Source organism: Macrotis lagotis, chromosome 1 (genome assembly GCF_037893015.1).
Source record: "Macrotis lagotis isolate mMagLag1 chromosome 1, bilby.v1.9.chrom.fasta, whole genome shotgun sequence".
In the NCBI taxonomy this organism is placed as follows: Eukaryota; Metazoa; Chordata; class Mammalia; order Peramelemorphia; family Peramelidae; genus Macrotis; species Macrotis lagotis.
This window is the reverse complement of record NC_133658.1, coordinates 901196110-901216740: the sequence shown is the minus strand read 5'-3', so window position 1 is coordinate 901216740 and position 20631 is coordinate 901196110. Positions and strand designations below refer to the sequence as shown.

The window sequence follows — 20631 nt, the reverse complement described above, 5'->3', positions numbered from 1 at the left end:
GGCCACCTGACCCCCAAGACCCAGCTTCTACAGACAGACACAAATGGGAACCAGATCCCATTCTTGGCTTTATTTAGCTCCAGTCACAGGCTCGTCCCCCCCTCAGCTGGCCACCCCCTCTCCATGTTAGTGTTGAGACAAAGGGAACGAGGGCCCTCGTCTCCCAGGGTCTGGGTTAGCTGTTAGGAGGGAGGCGGAGGAGGTCCCCACCTCCCTGGGGAGGGCAGATGGCAGGGTCCCAGGCCCTGGGGAGATGTTCAGACCCCAAACTCTGCTGAGAAGCTGGAAATGGTTAGAGGTTAGAGCTTTCCCAAGGAAGGTGTAGAAGCCAGGCCGTGTCCGTGGGGAGCAGGGAGGCCCTCAGGAAGGTTAGAGGTTAGGGCAGTGTTTGTTTCCTCAGTGGAGGCCCCAGGGGAGAGGGCCCCGGTCTCTGGCCCCTGCGGTGGGGGGGAGGGGGGCTGAATCACTGGGTCTTCTGGGCTTCCTCAGTTTTGGTGGACTCCTTGTCAGGCTGGCCAGACTTGGCCCGGGCCGTGAGGGGATGGGCACTGGACCCGGACTGGGCATCGATGGCTGCGTGTTCCTTTTTCACGAGCTCCTCCAGCTCCTTCTGTGGGGACAGAAGGGACGGGGTCAGCCTCAGCTGTGCCTGGGGTCAAGGCTGCTCAGAGTGGGGCAGGAAGTGCCTACCTTCCATCCCAGGAGGTCCGCCAAGGCCAGGCAGCCCTCGTCACAGTCCCCGAGCCAAGCGACATCCCTGAGGAAGGGGATGGGGAGGAGTGAAAACAAGGACAATCCTATGGAACGCTCCCACACCCTCAGCCTGTTCCTCCTCCCCCAACAACCAGGAAACCCTGAGCCTCCAAACTCCCCCGCCCCAGGCCAGTGGCTCCTCACCTGTAGGCTTTGTCTGAGTCAAAATCCATGCTTCCCCCCAGACCCATGAGCCCCAAAAAGGGATCTCGCTGAAGAAAGGAAAAAGCAGTTAGAAAACAGTGGGATGGAGGAGGGCTAAACAGTGGTCAGGACTAGTGGTGGGATCCCCCCAAGGCATAAGAGGGCCAGGAACCTCCTTAGCAGTCTCTGAGGGTCTGTCTCCCTTGGACAGGCTGAGGCTCTGCAGGCCAAGTCCGCCTGAGCTGCTGGGCCCAGAAAACACACTCACCTGTCCTGTCTTCTCCTTGTTAATGAGGAGCCGAGGGGTGGAGAGTGGGGCCCTGGGGCAGGAATGGACAGAGAAGAGAGGGTGAGGTGGCCCCTCCCCCCCTCAGCCCATCTCCCTCATACCCTCCCTGGCCCTCAGTGCCTCCTCCCCCTGCCCTCATACTTGCTAACAAGGGAGGCAAAAGGCTGCACTTGCAGGGAGGTGCCCATGATAATAAGCAGATCCACCTTCTGGAAATCCTGTGGGGCAGAAGAGGGACGAGTGGTTTTCACCCACCCCCCAAGCCTCTGGCCTTGCTGCAGGCTGAAATTCAGGGACCCCCCCCCCAAACTGAGAAGACTTACACTGGCCTTCACTCAGGCAGGCTCCTCTGCCTCCCCCAGACCTTCTCATCCCTATACCTGGAGTCCCACCTATGTCACTCTGGACTTGAGGGTCCTTCCCAGCACCACCACCAGGGGGAGCCCCACAGCCAGCTTTGGGCTGTCCTGGGAAACCAAATTGGGGGTCATCCCTCCAGTTCTAAGGGAACTGAATTAAATTCTTTGTCCATTAGGCAAGCTCCAGAAGCTCTAGGTCCTGGATGGGAAGAGAGGGAGCAGAGGAGATGGACCACCTACCGACTGCAAGTAGGAGAAGAAGCGGGCAGGGAGGGTCTCTCCAAAGAAGACGATATCTGGGGAGAGAGGCAGAGATAGAAGAGAGATAGATACAGACAAGGAGAGGAAGATGGGAGAGAGACAGAGACAGAAAGGAAAGAAGGCAGAGAGAGAGGAGATGCAAGGGTCAAGATGAATCAGAGACCAAGACAGGTGACAGAGAAGAAAAGAGGCAGACAGACATGGAGAAAGTCCAGGAGGAAGGAAAAAGAGCAAGACAGAGACAGAGAGACAGAGTGACAGTCAGAGAGACAAAGATAAAGGGGCAGAGAAACACAGAGAGAGAGAGAAACAGAAAAATACAGAGAGAGGAAGAGTCACAAAGAAAATAAGAGGGGGGGGCTAAGCCCAGGGAAACCAGGGGCCAGGAGGAGAAGGGGATGCCAGGCAGGTGCTTCTGAGGTCTAACAAACCAAAGGTCCTCTAATTTGGGGAGGGGAGGTCTTCTCTTTCCCATAATCCTTGTTCCAACCCCTCTAGGTCTCTTCCCTTTCCCATAGTTCACCTGGTTTCACCAGACTCTGGCATTTATCACACTTGGGAGTCACCTCTGAGAAGATCTTATCTGGGGCACAGAACATAAGGAAAAGAACAATGGGGTTGGGGGGGTTGAGGGAGGAGACCAGTCCTTCCCCAGACCCCACGGCCCTGCCTTGCCCAAGCCAGCCCAGGGACCCAAAGCTTCCAAGCCTCACCTTTCATCCAGCCCAGATCATACTCCTTCCGGCAGTGGAAGCTCACACAGTGAGAGGTAAAGAAAGTTCCATGGGCTTCAATCAGATCTTCAGGATCAAGCCCTGCCACCCGCTCCAGTGTGTCAATATTCTGGGGAAGGGGAAGGAAACTGTTTATGGTACCTTCCCTCCTTCTGTCTCTTGGATCTCCCCTTTCCTCTTTATTCCCCTACTAGACTTGAAGCTCCCTGAAGAAAGGGACTCTGAAATCTAAACTGTGTATCTGCCCATGTATAATCTAGCTTTCTGCCTACAGTGTCTGGAAATTACATAGTGAAGTTAAATTGCATCCAAAGTTACCTCCGAATGGATGGAAAGAAATTCTAACTAGTGCAGGAAAAGACTGATCAGTCATCAGTTTAACTTTCAAAGACAGACAGCATAGAACATTTGTGTCCTTTTCAAAAATAAAACAAAAATGCATGTGGCTATTTTGGTGAAGAATTATATTTCTATTGCAATTGCACATCTGGGGGGTAATGGCCTCAACAGTGCCCTCTGACCGCTCAGGCTGCCCACTGGGTGACAGCAAAGCTGGCAGGGCAGCCCTGCATCTATCGGACACATATGTAGTAACGTGTGGGCATCCCCTCCTTCCCCCTTCTCTGGCTGCCCTCACCTGGGTATAGCATCGAAGCAGCAGCCCCTTCTCCTTGAGTAGGCGGATGAAGTAATGACACACAGTGGGCTAAAGAGGGATGGGAAGAGTCAAGGGATACACACACTTGTTACTTATGGGGAAGCAGATCTGGAACTTGCCCAGTTTCTCAGTCAGTTCCACAAGTCCAGATGGGGAAACCCTGATTCCTTCCCCCAACCCCTCAAGCTGTACCACTTCTGGATAGGGGGAAAAGGGGGTCCCATCCTTCCCCTTCCCCTTGATTAAACTCACCTTAAACTGCCCTGGATACAGCTCTCGGGCAAGAGCAAAGAAAGGCTCAGGGTTTTTCTGAGGGGAGACACAAAGATATATGACTCCAACAGTAGAGAAGGAAGTGAGGGGGGATTCTCTCATGCCCCACCTTTCAGCAGCCCAGATTTAGGAGTCTCACTATTGATACCTGATAGGGTGAGGGATTTAGTGGTAGGGGTCTCCTCCCATTTGAGATAAGGGGTTAAAGATTTGGAGGGGGCTCAAAGGTGGGGCATTCTTTCATGACTATACAACCTTAAAGTAGCTGATCTCAAAGATGGCTTCAGGATAGGGAAGGTTGTACTTCTCCAAATTGGCATAGAGGCCGGTGGACGGGGAGCGGAAGTCAGGGATGCCAGCAGCTGAGGATAAGGGCAATGGAAGAGGGGTCAATGGGGGAGGTCCACCTCATGGATCACCGGGCCTTCTCCCAGCACCAAATTTAGCCCCTTGGGGCTAGGCCCTTAATCCTGGCCCCTTTGCTTTATTCTGGGGTGAGATTTGGAGCCTGAGGGTAGAGGGAAGCCGCTACTCACATGTAGAGATTCCTGCCCCTACCAAGCAGATGATATTCTGACCTGGAAAGGAAACAAGAAGTGGAGTGACCTTTGGGTTGGCGCTGGGGCAGGTTTTCTTTTCTCCAGGCCCATCCCCAGCAGAGACTTCTTCCCGGAATCCCTAGGAGGACTGCCTTGGCCCTTGGGAGCCCCCTGGAATCCCAGGGTGAGTCCCATCCTTTGGTCTTGAGTTCTCATCTGGTCTGGATGGTTCTTACTGGGTTTCATAAGGAAAGGGACATGGGAGCTGAGGCTGGATCCATGGGGAGAAATAAGAACTCACAACGGTCACTCTGGATGTACTTGGTCACTCCTTCCAAGGAGAGGTCATCCAGCAGCTTCTCCCGTTTGCCGCTGCCCAGGCCCACGGTCCGGGAGAAGAGGTTTCTCAGGAAATCCACTGAGGGGCAGAGCAGAGGACCAGGGTCACTCGGGGAGCGTCTTCAGCCAGTTCCCCCCCCATTCCCAGCCCTGGCCTACTCACTGTCCGACTCTCCCGATCCTGCTCCACACTCAGGGTCTGAATCTGAGTCCTGGATGGGAGGCAACGGTCAGAGAGGGAGGAGGGTCAGGGGTCCCCCGAGGCTCAGCACTTGGGGAGGAGGGCTGGAAGAGGAGGGGGGGCGGGAAGGGGGTCGGGGGGGAAGCAAGCCATTGGAGGGGGTCGGAACGGGAAAGTTTGGGGGAAGAAGGGGGTCCGGAGGGGACGGGGAGGGTCCTGGGGCGGGGCGCGAGCAGCCCTGCAGCTCCCGGGCTGGGGGTGGATCTGGGGCACTGGGAGACCCTCTCCCTGGGGAAAGCAGGGGCAGGACCACGAGGGGGAGGCGAGGATCCTCTACGGGCCAATCACAGACTTCCTCTCCCTCCCTGGCCGGCCAATCCGAGGCCTCACCCCTCCCGGCCGGCCAATCAGCGTCACCCGGGGGCGCCCTCTCACCTGAGCATCCTGTACCTTCCCTGCCTCGTCCTGGGAGGGGCCGGGGGCTGGGGAGGGGGGTGGGGAGACAGGGTTACACCGGAGGGGGAGGGGAGGCTGTTAGCGTGGGGGCGGCTGCGGGGGGCGGTTGCGGGGCGAGGAGCGGGGGAGGGGCCCTCAGGGGGACGAACCGCCCCGCCCCGGCCGCCGAGCCCCCGGGGATTAGGACCTCCCCCCCCCCCCCGGCACCCCCACAGCCGGGCCCGGGCCCGCCCCGCCGCCCTCCTCCCGCCCTCCGTGAGGGCCCCGCGCGGTGGTTTCCGGGGGACGAGTCCCCGGGGCCGTTCGTCCCGGGGCCCGGGCCCGGGCCCGTCCCCCCCAGCCCGCTGGGTCCCGACTCACGATCCGCCTCGGCCATGTGTTCGGGCCTGGGGAAGGGCTCGGCGGTGCGGGGCTGGGCAGGGGCCCTCGGGGCTGTCACCGACTGCTCCGTCCCGTGATGGTGCCGGACGCGGACGGGGGCGGGGGTGGGGAGGGAGGCCGGCGGACTACGATTCCCAGAAGGTCATGGGGCCATCGCGGGAATCCCACAAGCCCCCGCGCCGTCATTCCGCCGAGAGTCGGAGGCCGGCGTGAGCCTCGGCGGCCCGAGAAACCACGATTCCCGGCGTGCCTGGCGCCGGAAGCCATCTCGGTAAAGCGGGCCCGGAGGCGGAGCCGCGGGGTCCAGCTGACCAAAGGGGTCTTTCCTAGGCGAGGGGCGGAGCCCCGCCGGCAAGGTTACGCGGTCTTATTGGCAGCGGCGCGGGAAGGGGCGGGGCGGCTCTCCCCGATTGGTCGGAGCGCTGAGCGAGTCGGGGTGCAGGGGGAATTCCCCGGGTCCTCGGAATCCCCGGGCCGGCGGCGGCGGCGGCGGCGGCGGCTCTGGATGGGCCGGCGGGGCCCGGGCGCGGAGGGCTCTGCGTAGGCCATGGCGGCCCCGGCGGGGCCCGTGAAATCCGGGGACGGGAGCCTCGCGGACGACTGGTGCGACAGCGGGCTGGGGTCTCTGGGGCCCGACGCCATCGGGCCCCCCGCGGACGGGGCCAGGGACAGGGCGGACGAGGACGAGGAGGCGACGAGCTGGGCGCCCGAAGTGTTCGGCTACGTGACGGAGGACGGGGACACGTAAGGGGCCGGCCGCTGCCCCCGCCCCGCCTGGGGGGCCCCTGACCCCTGACCCTGCCTGCCTCCCCGGGGCCGCCCACCCCCGGGGCGGAGGCTTCGGGGACCCTCGCCCCTTAAAGAGGAGGAGCCCGAGGGAGGGGGCGGGGTGACGGCAGGGCCAGGAGGCCGCCCCTGTGGCCCCCCCCCCGGGGGTGGCAGCCAAGACCCCGGCCAGCCTGGAGAGCCTATTGCCCCCCAAGCTTCCTGGTGCTGGGCCCTCGACTCCCCTCCTTTTCCCTCTGAAGAGTGATTCCTTTAGGGACCGTAATTTCCGGCACCCCTGAACCTGTAGGGCCCCCCAGCCAGGCTCTGACCTCAAAGGAGATTCTTGACCCCGGCTCCTCCCGACCCCTCTGTAGGGCCTTGCACTTGGCAGTGATTCACCAGCATGAGGCTTTCCTCGACTTCCTGCTGCAGTTCACGGCCAGGACGGACTACCTGGATCTCCAGAACAACCTGGGCCAGGTGAGGTTCTTCCCCTGACTGTGGGAGGGTGGCCACTGGCCCGGTCCCGGTGGCTCCGCACCGCCACCTCCCACCCCCTGGTGACACTGGCTTTCCTCCGTCCGCAGACGGCTCTGCACATCGCGGCCATCCTGGGGGAAACGGCCATAACTCAGAAGCTCCGGGCCGCCGGGGCCGGGCTCTGTGTGGCTGAGCGAGGAGGACACACGCCCCTGCACCTGGCCTGCCGGGCCGGGGCTCACGCCTGTGCCCGAGCCCTTCTCTGGCCTCCTGAGGGCCAGACGCCCGATGGAGAAGATGAGGAAGAAGAGGAGCAGGAGAGATGGGACCAACTGGAATGCACCAACTACCAGGGTATGGGCCCCAGGTGCCATGCAAACAGTAAAGGATTTACAAAGGACTTTTCCAGCATTCCTGTGAAACAGGTGCTGTATTGTTCTCAGTTTCCAGATGAGACAGTTGGGGACGGGGACTTGCCCAGGGCTACATAGGAAGCAAGCGTCTGAGTTCAGATCTGAACTGCAGAACAAATCCCCACTAAATAATTTTTCTTCTTTCCTTTGAGCATCCTCGTTTGCCGTAAGCATTTCACAGGTGTGTCTCTTAGGTTCCTCTTAAATCTTGATTTCTCTAAAATATCCCACCAGGTCACACTCCCCTCCATGTGGCTGTGATCCACAGGGACACAGAGATGGTTCAGCTGCTCCGGGAAGCGGGAGCTGATCTCAACAAACCAGTAAGGATCCGGAGTCCCAGCTGCCCCTCACTTCTCCCTCCACTCATTCCATTCTCTTGTTCTCTTGTATTTCTGTTTTGCTAGATTCTTTTCTGCACCTCCAGATCCTTACTGTAGATTGGGGGAGTCTAAATGAGGGAACTGATTGGTTCTTTCTGAGCTGTGAAGGCTTCAGTGATCTTTTTGAGACAAAGGGGGCTCTCTCAGACCATTCATAGTTTGGAGAGCAAAGTGGGTTAGGTGGGGAAATAGTGAAGGTGGGGGAGCAGGCCCAAGCTCTAGAAGAGCTTGTCAGCAGCAGCAGTGACTGGGAAGCAAGGATTTGTTGGGATTGGTGGGGACTTGGGGAAACATGGAAGGGAAGCAGAATAGATTAGTAGTGATATGGACCCAGGGAGGTCAGATAAGGGTCAGAAGCAGGTGATGCTTTCCTTTCTCCCCAATTAGGAGCCCACATGTGGGCGGAGTCCTCTACACCTGGCAGTGGAGGCAGAGGCAGTAGAAGTCCTAGAGCTGCTCTTGGATGGTGGTGCAGACCCCAAGGCCCGAATGTATGGAGGCCGTACTCCACTGGGTAGTGCCACGCTTCGGTCAGACCCCCTCCTGGCCTGTCTCCTACGTGCTCATGGAGCCCCAGAGCCCGAGCCCGAGCCTGAGTCTGAGGACGAGGAAGACTATAGCCCCGGAGGCAGCGACAGTGATGAGGGGGTAAGTGACCCTGGGCAGTATAAGGGATTCAGGCAGTGAGAAGGACTAGATGATTGGAGGGGGGGGAGAGAGAGAACATAGTGATGGGGGGGGGGGTTAATTGGTTAATTGGTCATTCTGGAGGGGATTGAGTCCAAGGGAGACTGAGGAGTGAAGTGAGGGAGTGGAATAATTGAGCCCAGGATGAAGGAAAATCAAGTTTGGACCCTACTGTCTCCTAGGATGAGTACGATGACATCGTGGTCCATGGAAGCCGAAGCTGAAACTGAGGTGCACCTTTCTCCTAGCTTCTTCCTTACCTGCTGTGTCTTTAGCCAATTTCTTTTTTGTTTGTTTGTTTTTGTAGAAAAGCCTTAATTTCAATAAAACCCTTGTTTCTGTGACTGGAGTGTCTGGGGATTTGTGTTGGGGTCCATACCATCGAATTCAGAAATAGACCAAGGAAAGGCTGTGTTTTTATCTGTGCTTTATTCGTGTTGGGGTGGGGAAGGAGACAGAGCAGGAGGAAGGAGAAGTCTCTGACCCCATCCCTTCCTCAGGTTTGGTTTCATGGTGACCCTCTCGTACCCCCTCCCCTCCCCCTCCAGGGAGAGGCTCCTGGGTGTGAACAAGAAGGGCAAGAACCAGTCCATAGACAGATGTGCCTGGAGAATGGAGGGGCCTTGGGGCAGGGGCCAGGGTCAGCCCCTCCTGCCTAGGGCCTCTGCTGCCCTCTTCAGCTCCTCCCCCATCTGTTCCAAGCGCTCCAGTTCATGTTGTTCCTAAGGGGGGGGTGGCACGGCACTTAATGCTCTGAGGGGTTCTCCTCCACCATCATTGCACTCCCACTTCCTGCCCATCCCTGGTCTCCCCAGATGTGATCATTGGGAGGTTGAGACCATCCAGACCCTGCTCCAGCCTCTCATTCCCTTCATGGACCCAGGTGAGGGAACCTCCTCTCCTGCCAACCAGGGTCTTAGGAGAGCTGAGGTGAAGTGACTTCCAGGCCCGGTGGCTTCTACCTGGAGTTTTTCCATATTTATCTGTGGTTCTGCCATCTCTCACATTAGATGTGAAGCTCCTAGAGAGCAGGGACTTCCTTGCCCTCTTGCAACCCCAGTGCTTCACAGGGCCCAGCCCAGAGTAGGCACTTAATCCATGTCACTGACTGTCCTGATAAGCAGGACTCGGAGGGGGCCTTTCTGATTCTCCTCTGGCCTTGCCAGCCTCCCTCCAACCTCCATGGCTCGCCTTGGTTGCCATAGCCCCAGTGGTCTGTCAGCCTTCCTGGCTCACCTTCTTCTCTGCCTCCTCGTCCTCCTCTTCCTCCTCAGACTCCTGCTCAGGATGGGGCTGATGGTGGTGTCCATGTGCAGGGCCAGCCCCCTGCCACAAGCTGTGGCCCCCATCTGACACCCTTACGCCCTTCTCCTCCTCCTCAAACTGGGCTGTCTCCTCATCACTGGCCTTCTCTGCCACACGCTTCTCCACATCCTCGCCCCAGCTCCTGCCCCGGCCCCAGGCCTCTGCCTCCTGTTCCTCAGAACCCCGGACTCCCTCCGGTCTCCGCTTCCTGAGATCATCCAGGGACTCTCGGGAGACCCAGGCCTCGGCTGACCCCCTCCTCTTCTTGCTCTTGTCCTCCTCCTCTTCCTCCTCTCGAACCCTGGCCTCACCCCTCACCTCCTGTTCCTTGATCTCTGACTTCTCCTTGGTCTTCACCTCCTCCTCTTCCTCCCTCACCTCCTGGCCCAGCCTCCTCTCCCCCTCAGCCTCTTCTGGTCCCCTCTTTTTCTTCCTGAAATCCTTTTCTTCTACCTCCTCCTGCTCCTCTCTCTCCGCCTCTCTCTCAGGACCAAGATGGTGCTTGGAGATCTCTGAGGAAGAAAGGTAACGGCAGAGGATCTGGCATCGCGTTGCCCTCCCCTTCACTCCCTCCTGGACCACCCGAGGGACTCCCCCCACCCAGGAGTGAGGTTGCCCCGGAAGCCAGGGACCATACCTTGACGCCTAAGCTCTTCTAGTGTCCGAAGCAGGGATGGGAGCTGTCCATCTATGGGCAGGAAGGGTGATGTTAACGGGGTGGGGGAACAGGGATACTAGGGAGCTCAGGAGGGGGCCTGGGGGCCCGTCTTCATACCTTCTTGGAAGAGCTGCATGCAAGGACCCTCCCGAGGGCCCCCCTGGGCTAGCTCGTCTTTGAGGGCCTCTTCAAGACATCGTGTGACCTAGGAGGGGCAGTGAGGATGAGAACTGGGGAAACTGAGGGAACAGGGCAACAGGAACTGAACAGCAGCATGAGGGGAGCCTGGAGGAGAGACCTAGGGCCTGGGAGATGCTTGCAGACAGATGGGGTGATCCGTGGACACAGGCAGAAAAGAGTCAGGGACAGTTGAGTCATTTGGAAAAAAGGGAGATTTGGGAAATAAACTTTATAGGTCAGTGGGGGGATAGGGAGACCGGGATCAGAGAAGACAATTTAGGGGCTGAGAAGGGATTTGGGGCAAAGAAACTTGGGAGTAAGATTTTGGGGTCCTGACCCCTCTCACCTCCTGCTTGGAGAGAGGCGCAGCACCAGCTGTAAGGGAAAAAGGAAGCAGGGTGGGGCTCGTCAGGAGCAGGGGCCGGCCCAGCGCTGTCCCGGGTCCTGACCGGCTTCCTCGCCTCCCCACCTCCCACTTCGACCTGAGGCTGGTTGCTGCCCCTCCCGGACCCCCCAGCGACGCCCCTCTTGCATTCCAGGAAAGGAGTCCTTTCTCCTCTTCTAGCCCCCCCAGTTTCGAGCAGTCTTTCCAGGCTCCCCAGCTCACCCAGTCCCAGCAGCAGCAGCAGCAGAACCAGGGACCAGAGGCCAGGCTGAGGCATGGTGGGGCTGAGCGGTCAGGGGCTCCTGGTCCTCGGCGCTCCCTAGGGTGGGCCCGGGCTTGGGGAGCTGAGCAAAGTAGGCAGAGGCCCCACTGCTGCCTTATATTCTCCTGGACAGACGGGTGGGTGGAGGAAGTGACGTCAAGGACAGGCTGTCTCTACCTACCGCCCCCCACTACAGCAACCCCCGGGGGTGCAGGTGGAAAAGCGGCAGCTGGGAGGCAACTCAAAGCCAAGCTTAATAATTTACAAGGGATTAGAGCTGAGCTGTCACACAAATCACATGCACTCATCCTGCTTGCAGGGTTCTCCTCTAGGGAGCCCCCCAAAAAGTCCTAACCCAACCCCCCCTTACCCAATTGATTTGGACACAGACGCAGATGTGGTCACACTGGAGTTTATTGTGCCCATGGGGCAAAAAGCATAGAATGGCCTGCCCCCCAACTTCTTCCTCCCCAGTGAGACAGTTGGGACTCAGGCGCGGGGGCTATGGCGTGAAGGCGAGCCTTGTGAAGCAAGGAGGGGCTTCTTCCTCATCCTCCCTCATTTGGGGCTAAAGGGACCAGGGGAATGGGGGAGGTGTAGAGCCTGGAACTGGCCATTCAAGTGGATGGGTCAGGAAGGCCGGGGCTGGTTGGGACCGATGTATCTGAGGAGGGGGCGTGAGGGGGCAGAGATCCGGTCAGTGCCCAGGAAGGGCTGAAGGACGCTGGGCACCAACACTGAGCCATCCTGTGGGGACAAGGAGCACAGTGAGCATCCCTAGAGACCCCCTCCCTGCCCTACCCATCCAGCCCTGTCCCCTGACTCTCCCACCTTCTGCTGGTTGCTTTCCAGGAGGGCGATGAGGATCCGGGGTACTGCGCAGCCAGTGCCATTGACCTGGGGGAGGGAGGAGCTTAGTCCCCTCATGCCCACCTCATAATCTCCTGACTGGCAGAGGAGGGGGCATGCAGATGGGCCTGGAGAAGTCAGGCCCCTTTTGGTGTGTGTGCTCTGAAGGTTGGGACCTGGGGGAGGGAGAGCCCCCAAAGCTTCTCTTGGAGAAGCTGACAGGGTGGTCTCTAGAGAATTGAGGGACCCCCCCCTCACCGTATGCACATGCTGCAAATCCCCTGTCTCCGTCTCATACATGATATGAAGCCGCCTGCTTTGGAAATCTGTGCAGTTAGAGGCACTGGAGACCTGGGAAGGAAAGGAAAGGAAGGAAAGCTCTAGGCTTCCCAGTGACATTCTGGCCTGCCAGCCCACCCAAAGAGCTCTGGAGATGGGGCTCACCTCCCCAAAGCAGCCTCGGCCTGGCATCCAGGCCTCGATGTCAAACTTGCGGTAGGCAGGTCGGCCAAGCTCTTGGGTGGGCATGTCCAAGACCCTGTGAGTCGGTCAGAATTTTGGAAGGTCAGGAATAAGGGGCTCCAAAGAAGTCACCTAGTCTACCCTCTACCACTAGGGAAACTGAGGCATGACATCTGGCATAAAGGGAAAATGAGGCAGAGTGACAAAAGAACTCGGGGGTCCACAGGAGTTGTGAGCAGAGGCAGGCTTCAAATCCAGGAGTTTCTACATCTACAAGACTGTCTGGGGAGTCTTGCAGATCAGCCCTGGCCCCTTCCTCCCCCATAGACCCGGCTGCTGACCGGAAGTGCAGGCCCAGCTCTGTCAGGATCTCCTTCTGCAAAGACACAAACTCGTCCAGTAGCTCCGAGCTGTGCTCTGTCCCTGAGCACGTCAGCCCAAACATCTCTACCTGGGGGTGAGCGAGAAGCTGGGGGTGGGTATCTTTGGTCTGACCAGGGAGGGCAGTGAATGGACAGTGGGAGTCGGAGGAAGTCACCATTTAGCTCTGGAGCTTCCTGGGGTGGGGGAGGCTGACCTTGCTGAAGTGGTGGACTCTGAAGAGCCCCCAGGGATCCTTCCCTGTGTTTGTCTCTGCCCGATAGCAGGTGCTGGAACAGACCACCCTGCAGGGGAAAGGGATGTCAGACCCAGAGATGCTGGGATCCCAGGAGGGCTGGGAACCAGAGTGTGAATGACTCTGGGAAGATAAGGGAGGGACCGTGGGAGAGGGGGAAACTGGGAACGGTGGCCAGGCCATGAGGAAGGCATGTGAGGTGAAGGATGTCACCTGATGGGCAGGTCCTTCCAAGACACTGCATGATCCATGAAGTATCCTGTGGAGTGGGAGAGATGCCGCCCAGGTTCAGCCGAGGACGGGACCCCCTGGCTTACCCCCCTCTCCCAGCCCATTCCTCCAACTGCTCACCTGCAATCCCCACCTCTGATGTCCCTGCCAGGTTGAGGTCCTCAAATCGGGAAGGATCAATGTTGTAGATCTGAGAGGGATTGGCATTGGGGTTCATCCCACAGCCCTCCTGGGGGAAAAAAGTAAGATTGGGCAGGGAACCCCTTCCCTCTAGTCTTGTTCCTGAAGACCAAAACTTCCCAGATCTCTCACCCACCTGCCATCAGCCCCCCCCACCCCCAGGATCAGGCCTATCCTTTGTCTGTGGACCCGACCTGGAGGGTTCTTGGGACAGGAGCAGTTCCCAAGGTTTAAGATTCATCTCCCAAGCTCCTGAAGCGGGCCGTGCCCAGAGAACAGAGAGGAAGGGTCACTCACAAACACAGCTCCTCTGAGCATGTCGGGCACCGTCATGGCTGTGAAGCCCTGGGGAGACCGAGAAGAGGGGGTCAGAAGAACAACAGGATGAAATGAGAACAGACCCTCAAGCCTCCATCACAGCTCCCAGCATCCCCATTTTAGGATGCGTTTGGTGTGTAGCCATGAGAAAACTGAGGAATGGCAAGCTGCCCAAGTACAAAGCTCCAGATCATGGGATGTCAGGACTAGAAGGGACCATGGTGACCTAGCCCCCTCTCTGAAGATCCAGACAGCTCATTCCCACCGATCCATAGACCTAGGCACCTCTGGATGCTTCTTTCCTAAGACCCTCCCTTCGGCCACCCTCATATCCTGCTAGCCCAGGACCACTACTCAGGCAACCCTATCTGCCATCAGCAGGGATCTCTGCCCTCCTCCTCCTCTCTCCCTCCCTTGGGGCAGGCAGACTCAGGTGTCCCCATATCTTCCTACCCTTTGAACAAGTTTGCTGAGGGTAAAGCTGACCAACGCGTGCTGTAGCAAAGCCCCTGACCCACGCAGGTAGTAGGATCGCTGTCCAGACACGTGAGACAGACGCCTGTACAAAGAGAGACAGGCCTCAGAGCGCCTGTGGAGGGCACTCCCTGCAGGGACCTCCCCTGGGTCAAGAGGGGGGAACAAAGGGAAAAGGGGGCAGGTGGTAGGCAGCCCAGGAATCAAATATTCATGCCAAGGCGCGGCTCTGCCAGGCTGAATGGACCCATTCCCTGCTGGGGGGCAGGCCTTGGATGCCAGCTGTCAGGAGCCAAGGGGCTGCTCACTTCTGACGGATGATATCGAGCTTCTCCCCAATCTCCAGGTGGCCCCGGGGGCGGAAGGTGAAGGCTGGAAGGGGGACAGACACAGGTGTGCAATGTGAGACATTCCCAGTGTGAAACATGCACCAGATGAGAGGGAGCAGGGCAGAAACATGGACGGAGAAACAGACGAGGAAAGAGAAAAGGGATGGAGTGTGACACTAAGACAGATGGTGGGCCTGCGCCCACAGGGAAGGCCAATGGGAAAGCAACGGAGTGGGGGGGGCACCTTGAGCCTGGCTTACTTGGCTTCTCTCCGAGCACCTCGAGGACCCGGGCCTGGCTCTCATCACCCACAGGCTAGGAGAGCAGAGAGAGGGGTGGATTGGGGGAGGGGACCAGCCCTGGGCCTAGGCTCCTCCCCTGCCCCAGACCCCCCACTCACCACATCAGGATGGGTTTGGTTGGGGAGTCGGAGAGCTCGAGTGTAAAAAAGCTCTTCTAGATGGGCCTCGTCAGCATACAGGGATGACAACTGTGTCCGGATCAACCTCCCCCGGGCCCGGGTCTTCTGAAAGTTGGGATCCTGCAGTGGGAGATGGAAGCTAGATCTGGGGGTGAGGGATCGCCCCAGTCATTTATGCCCCAGAGTCCCAACAACTTAAAAACAGCCCAGAATCATCTCCTCCTCTTCCCTCCCCTCCTCTACCAGGGCCCTCCAATACCTGTTGGATGAAATCCTTGTTCTGGTTGACCTGGGGAGAGAATGACAGTCTTGGAGACAAATCACAGCTGTGTGAAGGAAGGGGAGGGGGCAGGCCCTAGACCCTGGCTTCTGATCTAGGTAGGGGGTCTTTCCCCTCTCCACCTGTGTGGGGGGAGGCCCAGCCACAGGGCTGTTTCCTCATCTCTAAAGGGGGGTGGGAGGGTGGGAGTGGGCAGCCTCTCTAGCTTGACCTCTGGCCCCATCTAAGCAGCAGTGACTCAGGCCGGCAGCAGGCTGTCTCGGTGCTTCACATGAGACTCAAGAGTCAACATTATTAGGATTAGCAGCAGGAGGACAGACAACTGGCCTCAGGCCCAGTCCTGGGTTCTTGTCTATCCCATCACCCAGCAGAAATCCCCTGCAGTCTCTGAGGTCCAAGGCGGGTGCTGAACATCACAGGGGGGGGGGGGGGCACAAGCTCCCCACCCCAGAGAAATCACCAGTCTGACCACTGATAACACTGATTACTTATCAACAGGTGACAGGTTCTTTCTGGGTTCTGGGAAAGGAGCTGTTGGGGTAAAGGCATTTGACAGAGATAGCAGCGGCCCTCTTCCACTAGCTATGCATGAACCTAAGACTCAGGGAGGGGCAGGGGGGCTTTGTGGCCTTTCTGATTCCCCTGCACTGACACACAGAACGGTTTCATAAATGCTGACTGACCCCCAAGGTCCCTGGCGGCCCACACAGTCACTGCCCTCGTGGGCAGCACCAGCCAGCCCAGACCAGCAGCTGTGGTGATGTCCCTCCCAGTGCCGAGGAGGAATGCTCTGGAGAAAGGTGGGAGGGGACTCCTTCTTGGGCTCTCTTCTGGAGGTGACAAAGTTCACTCTTGTTCTTCAGCAAGACATGATAGCAAACAGCATGCGTGAGCGGGTGCGTGTGTCTGTGTGGTACGTGTGGTGTGCGCATGTCTCAACATGTACATAGGTGGATATGGCATGTACGTGCGTGTGTCTGTCCCCAGCAGATTGCCCTGGTCACCTCCTCTCGGCCAAGTCTGACCTGTCCACACCCTGCCTCCCAGTACGGCCACCCGGGCCTGGTTCAACCAGCACAGACCCCCCACCCCCGTACCTCCAAAGGAGGGAGCCTGGGGGGTGGGGGGAGTTGGAGGGTCCACTCCCCCTCAGGAGCTTCCTCCCTGTGAGACCCTGCACAGGCCATGCTCCCCCTCTGGGCCCCAGGTTCCTGATCTATGAGAGGGTGTGGCTCGATGGCCTCTGGGGTCCCCCTGGACCTAAGAACACCACCTCTTGGGTAAGGCAGGATCCCCCCCAGCACCCTACTCCCCGTCTCATTGGGACATGGCAGTAGGGATGGGAGCTTCCGTGGAGCTACCTTCAATGGAGTGGGAGCTGGGAGGAACTGGCCTAGGATTCTGGCCCTCAGCTTGGGGACATCAAGGGAGGACTTGAACTCACATCTTTTTCACTCCCAGGTCTTCACTCTCTTTAGAAGTTAGCCCTTGTTCGTTTTAATTAATCTATCCCTCTGACAATCTCCCGCCCACTATTCCCCAATGAGGCAAATTAAAAAGACAAACTGAAAGACGTCATTACTATAGAGGTGCGTGGGTCAGCAAGACAAATGTCCATCCTGGTCACTGGCTTTTGTCCATACTTTAACTCCATCTCCACTCTGGTGGGTGCTATGATTAATCCCATTTAACAGATGTAGAAACTGAGTCGGGCAGATTCAATGATGTGCCAGGCAAGACAGTGAGGAGGGGTCCTTCCCCCTGCACCATCTTGTGACCTGCATCCCACCCTTGGATTTGAGGCACATCAGTGGGCAGACAGAGTTCCAAAGTCGGCCAAAAGTCTCCTCTATGATGCTTTAAGCACAGTATCAACCATCCTCTTCATTCTGCTGACTTCGTTCTGCATCTGCTCATTTTCTGGCGTCCTCAGAAACTGTCCCTTCTGTCGTTCCTCAGAGTCCTGTGAGATCCCCTTCCTCTACACACTGGAGCAGCCTTGGCCCCAGGGCCACCGCCTGTCAGCTTCTCATTCTCAGCCTCCTTGGAGCACACCCAGGAAATGGATTTGTCCATTGGGATGCGTGGCCTCCTTCTCCATTCTCTCAGGGCAGAGGCCAGGAAGACCAGAAAGTATCCCGGTCACAGGGCACATGTGCAGACACAGATCCAAAGACACAGACAGACACAGACTCAGAAACATAGACACAGAGAGACAGACAGACACAGACACAGACATAGACGCACACAGACAGACACGCAGATAGACAAAGTGATAGACCTCAGCTCCACCTATAGGACCACACCAGTTTTCTTGCATCCAGTTCTCTGCTTTTTTCTCCATTACACCCTATGACTTTCCTACAATTATTTACAGGTCATAAAATGCTTTATGTACCATTTACATTTCTTAAAAGCTAGGCCAGCAAATTCACTGGTCTCAGGGGTTCCTGACAAGGAAGCCTCCTCTACCAATGCCTGTGGTAACTGGTGGAATGACTCGTCTAGGGTCCCACAGCCGGCCTGTGTAGGAGCCAGTACCTGAAGCCAGGTCTTCCAAGATCCGAGGCTGTGCACCAACTCCTTTGGATTGTACATTCTTCGATCTTGTAGGAACCCGTGTTTGTACCCTATCCCTATAGGTGTCACAAGGGCAGCGACTGGACCTTCCTCAAATTTCCTGTGACTCCCCAAGTTAAGAGCATAAGATACTTAAAATGTGCATCTGATGAATGAAAGATTGGAAATGAAAACCAGAGGCAGAGAGGCTGCAGCGTCACTCACCAGAAGAGCCTTGATCTGCTGGGCCACGGCAGCCTTCTCCTCCTCCAGGGCCTGGATCTCTTCCCTCAGTCTTCCCAGGGATTGCCACGTAGAAATCTGGGGTGGAAGAAGCAGGGAGAGTTAGGAGAAATGGAGCCAGGGAGAGAGGGGCCCCTGACTACTACCACCATCCCAGCTTGTAGATCAAAAGATCCCATCTGGAAAAGCACACTGGAGCACCTGCAGCAGGAAAGGAGGGTTCAGCTTGGGTATGTCCTCCATTCCCCTGATTCCACAAGAAGCGCAGCACCCAGGTTACTTCTAAAGTTCAGTCCCAGTTCCCAGAAAGTGACTGTCCTGGGGGCTAATTGAGAGGGGTCTGGCCTGCAGAAGCCACAGGAGAATAGGCGGAGAGACCCTGAGCCTTCCTCTGGAGGCAGCACAGGGGAGAGTGTCTCATGCCCCCCACCCCAGACATGGCTCCACATCTCCCAATGCTCCAGGGCACCCTGAGACCCCAAGTGTAAAGATTTGGGAATGTTTATCATTAGTGAACATGGGGCCATTGTTATGTCTTTACAACTATGCTTAGGGTCCCATCAGCCAAACATTGGGCTAGTCCCTCATCTGTGTACAAGTTTTGCTCTTCCTCTGAATCTCAGCTTTCTGATCTGTAAAATGGAAGTGATGATGATGATGATGATGATGATGAGGCAGACCCTGGGCTTCTCGTGAAGAACCTATAAGGTTTTTTAAACCTTTTTTTACAGGTTCATAGGTTTTTAAACCTATGAAGGATGTACTTTCCCTCTTAATATGTATATAGGTGCCCAAGACTCTACTCCTAAATCCACACCAGGGACATTACACATTTAATCTACTGCTCTGATTTACATTCCTAAGAGCTGCCCAAACTGTAGGCAGCTGGGGGTGGGGTGGGGGTGGAGTTGGGGGCAGGAGGAAACAAGTTGATACTCAGTCATGTACGGCTCTGTGTGACCCCATCTGGGGTTCTCTTGCCAGAGACTGGTGTGCTTTGTCATTTCCTTCTGCAGATGATTTTACAGAGAAGGAAACCAAGGCAAAGAGTGAAGTGACTGATCCAGGGTCTCCCAACAAGGAAGGGTTTGAGGCCAGATTTGAACTCATCTATCCACTCTGACCCTAAGTGGCCCTGGAGTCAGTAAGACCTTAGTTCAAATCCTGCCCTGAGTCAGTCATTGAATATCTGTCTACCTCAGTTTCCTCATCTATAAATCAGGAATAATAGCAGGAGCCATAAGATTGCAAAGTGCTTTGCAAATCCTAGAGTCCTAGCTTGCTGACTCTCAAAGCCACGGATGGATTATTATTATTTATGATAATATTGCTTTTTTTTGTTTTTTTTTTTTCTGAAAGGCAATGGGGTTAAGTGGCTTGCCCAAAGCCACACAGCTAGGGAATTAAGTCTCAGGTCCTCCTGACTCCAGGGCCGGTGCTCTATCCACTGCACCACCTAGCTGCCCCTGTAATAATATTCTTTGTAGGGGTAGTGGGGGCCCTCCATTCTTTGTTAAGGGGGGATTAAAAAAAAAACAAAGAACAAAACCCAAGGAAATTATAGCTGAAGAACCTTCAGCCCTAGGAACCTTTCATCAAAAATTTTCTTATTGACATTAGATGTGCAATGATTAATTTATGCAACTTATGTAAATGAGATCAGATCTTAAGGGGCCAAGGAGAAGTGTTGAAAGGAGCCCCTCCCTGCTTCTGTACCAGGAAATCTCATTTTTCTTTCTTTCTTTTTTTTAGGATTTTGCAAAGCAGAGGAGTTAAGTGGCTTGCCCAAGGCCACACAGCTAGGTCATTAGGAAGTGTCTGAGGCTAGATTTGAACTCAGGTCCTCCTGACTCCAGGGCCGGTGCTCTATCCACTGTGCCACCTAGCTGCCCAGATAGCATTCTCTTTAGAGGAAACATCCTAATTTCCAGTGCCCTGTAAGCTTCTTGAGGGCAGGGACTGGCTCTGGCATCCCCAGGGCTTGCCTGGCACGGCCAATACTCCAAAGGCCTGCCTCCGCTCTCAGCCAATCAGCGGCCAGAATGGGAAAAAAAAATGAACCCAGAGCGAGCGTAGGGCGGGGACGTTCCGGAGGCGGCGCCTGAAGGTGGCCAATCAGGAGTCTAGAAATGCGTAAAGCGGAAGAGTTGGAGTGGTTTGTACATAGCGAGCGGGCTTAAACGGGGTCCACTAGCACCTTGGGGGAGGAGCAGGAGGGCCCCCCGCTGCCCCTCTCCTACGTAAAAAAAAAAGTACGCAAGCCCCGCCCCTACTTCCGCTCCCTTAGCTCGGCCTGCTCCCGTCCCACCCGGCTAAGGTTCGGTGGCGCATGCGCCCTCACAATCTCCGACAGGTCGGCGGGTCTCAGCTCCCCCTTGCGGTGCTCCAAGGCGCGCGCAGCCTCCTCCGGGTGCGCGCACAGCCTCTCCATGTCCAGCTGGGGGCGCGCGCTGTAGCCCTCACGCACGTGCTCGTACAGGAGGTTCCGGGTGCGGCTCGGGGCCCCCCCGGAGCTACTGAGGTTCCTCTCTCTGCCCGACCTTGGCATTTCCCGGCGAAGCCGGCAGCTGCTTCGGAAGGGGACGGGGAGCAAGTTGGGCACTCGCCGCGCTGCGGATGCCGCCATGCCGACCCGGAAGTCACGTGGAGATGCCTGCCTAGTCTCTGGAGCCGGCCACTAACGCAAAGGCCTTCCTCCGCTCTCAGCCAATCCGCGGCCAGAATGGGGAAAAAAATGCACCCAGTGAGCGTAGGGCGGGGACGTTTTGGAGGCGGCTCCTG

General features: G+C 57.1%; 4 protein-coding genes across 7 annotated transcripts; 1 reads left to right on the top strand and 3 right to left on the bottom strand.

Annotated features, from left to right (window-relative positions):
* Positions 1–82: 82 nt before the first annotated feature.
* SIRT2 (sirtuin 2) lies at positions 83–5599 on the bottom strand. Of its 2 annotated transcripts, XM_074219010.1 has the most exons (16): positions 5347–5599; positions 4966–5012; positions 4513–4561; positions 4312–4428; positions 4008–4049; positions 3727–3833; positions 3451–3507; positions 3178–3246; positions 2520–2649; positions 2330–2389; positions 1786–1841; positions 1328–1404; positions 1166–1217; positions 898–965; positions 691–757; positions 83–610 (listed from the first exon to the last, which is right to left on the bottom strand). In XM_074219010.1, the coding sequence occupies exons 1-16, from the start codon at positions 5360–5362 to the stop codon at positions 464–466; spliced, it is 1161 nt and encodes a 386-aa protein (XP_074075111.1). In that variant the 5' UTR covers positions 5363–5599; the 3' UTR covers positions 83–463. The 2 variants fall into 2 exon arrangements, with proteins under 2 accessions (XP_074075111.1, XP_074075112.1); XM_074219011.1 differs by lacking the exon at positions 4966–5012 and having other exon boundaries at positions 84–610; positions 5347–5598.
* A 306-nt stretch (positions 5600–5905) lies between these two features.
* On the top strand, positions 5906–8442 carry NFKBIB (NFKB inhibitor beta). Its single transcript, XM_074219012.1, has 6 exons — positions 5906–6111; positions 6510–6615; positions 6723–6969; positions 7263–7351; positions 7799–8059; positions 8281–8442. The coding sequence occupies exons 1-6, from the start codon at positions 5915–5917 to the stop codon at positions 8320–8322; spliced, it is 942 nt and encodes a 313-aa protein (XP_074075113.1). The 5' UTR covers positions 5906–5914; the 3' UTR covers positions 8323–8442.
* Positions 8443–8517: 75 nt separating this feature from the next.
* CCER2 (coiled-coil glutamate rich protein 2) lies at positions 8518–11216 on the bottom strand. The gene is made up of 6 exons (XM_074219013.1): positions 10849–11216; positions 10588–10616; positions 10179–10266; positions 10041–10091; positions 9335–9915; positions 8518–8820 (listed from the first exon to the last, which is right to left on the bottom strand). The coding sequence occupies exons 1-6, from the start codon at positions 10901–10903 to the stop codon at positions 8740–8742; spliced, it is 885 nt and encodes a 294-aa protein (XP_074075114.1). The 5' UTR covers positions 10904–11216; the 3' UTR covers positions 8518–8739.
* Positions 11217–11286: 70 nt separating this feature from the next.
* SARS2 (seryl-tRNA synthetase 2, mitochondrial) lies at positions 11287–20546 on the bottom strand. 3 transcript variants are annotated; one of them, XM_074219006.1, is made up of 16 exons: positions 20192–20546; positions 17833–17928; positions 15028–15057; positions 14748–14888; positions 14608–14662; positions 14327–14390; positions 13998–14103; positions 13524–13571; positions 13167–13275; positions 13029–13074; positions 12777–12864; positions 12541–12650; positions 12182–12275; positions 11996–12088; positions 11720–11785; positions 11287–11635 (listed from the first exon to the last, which is right to left on the bottom strand). In XM_074219006.1, the coding sequence occupies exons 1-16, from the start codon at positions 20474–20476 to the stop codon at positions 11519–11521; spliced, it is 1548 nt and encodes a 515-aa protein (XP_074075107.1). In that variant the 5' UTR covers positions 20477–20546; the 3' UTR covers positions 11287–11518. The 3 variants fall into 3 exon arrangements, with proteins under 3 accessions (XP_074075107.1, XP_074075108.1, XP_074075109.1); XM_074219007.1 differs by lacking the exon at positions 20192–20546 and adding an exon at positions 18052–20092; XM_074219008.1 differs by lacking the exons at positions 17833–17928; positions 20192–20546 and adding an exon at positions 16631–17749.
* Positions 20547–20631: the final 85 nt, after the last annotated feature.

Coding starts and splice junctions, on each gene's coding strand:
- SIRT2 (XM_074219010.1), bottom strand. Junction 2,390..2,519: donor TGATCTGGGCTGGATGAAAG/GTGAGGCTTGGA, acceptor TCTGTGCCCCAG/ATAAGATCTTCTCAGAGGTG. Junction 758..897: donor GACTCAGACAAAGCCTACAG/GTGAGGAGCCAC, acceptor CCCCTTCCTCAG/GGATGTCGCTTGGCTCGGGG.
- CCER2 (XM_074219013.1), bottom strand. CDS start 10,903: ATGCCTCAGCCTGGCCTCTGGTCCCTGGTTCTGCTGCTGCTGCTGCTG. Junction 10,617..10,848: donor GCTGCTGCTGCTGGGACTGG/GTGAGCTGGGGA, acceptor TTTCCCTTACAG/CTGGTGCTGCGCCTCTCTCC. Junction 10,092..10,178: donor CATGCAGCTCTTCCAAGAAG/GTATGAAGACGG, acceptor TCCTGCCCATAG/ATGGACAGCTCCCATCCCTG.
- SARS2 (XM_074219006.1), bottom strand. CDS start 20,476: ATGGCGGCATCCGCAGCGCGGCGAGTGCCCAACTTGCTCCCCGTCCCC. Junction 14,391..14,607: donor GGTGCTCGGAGAGAAGCCAA/GTAAGCCAGGCT, acceptor TCCCCCTTCCAG/CCTTCACCTTCCGCCCCCGG. Junction 13,572..13,997: donor TCAGCAAACTTGTTCAAAGG/GTAGGAAGATAT, acceptor CGGTCTCCCCAG/GGCTTCACAGCCATGACGGT.
- NFKBIB (XM_074219012.1), top strand. CDS start 5,915: ATGGCGGCCCCGGCGGGGCCCGTGAAATCCGGGGACGGGAGCCTCGCG. Junction 6,616..6,722: donor TCCAGAACAACCTGGGCCAG/GTGAGGTTCTTC, acceptor CTCCGTCCGCAG/ACGGCTCTGCACATCGCGGC. Junction 7,352..7,798: donor GAGCTGATCTCAACAAACCA/GTAAGGATCCGG, acceptor CTCCCCAATTAG/GAGCCCACATGTGGGCGGAG.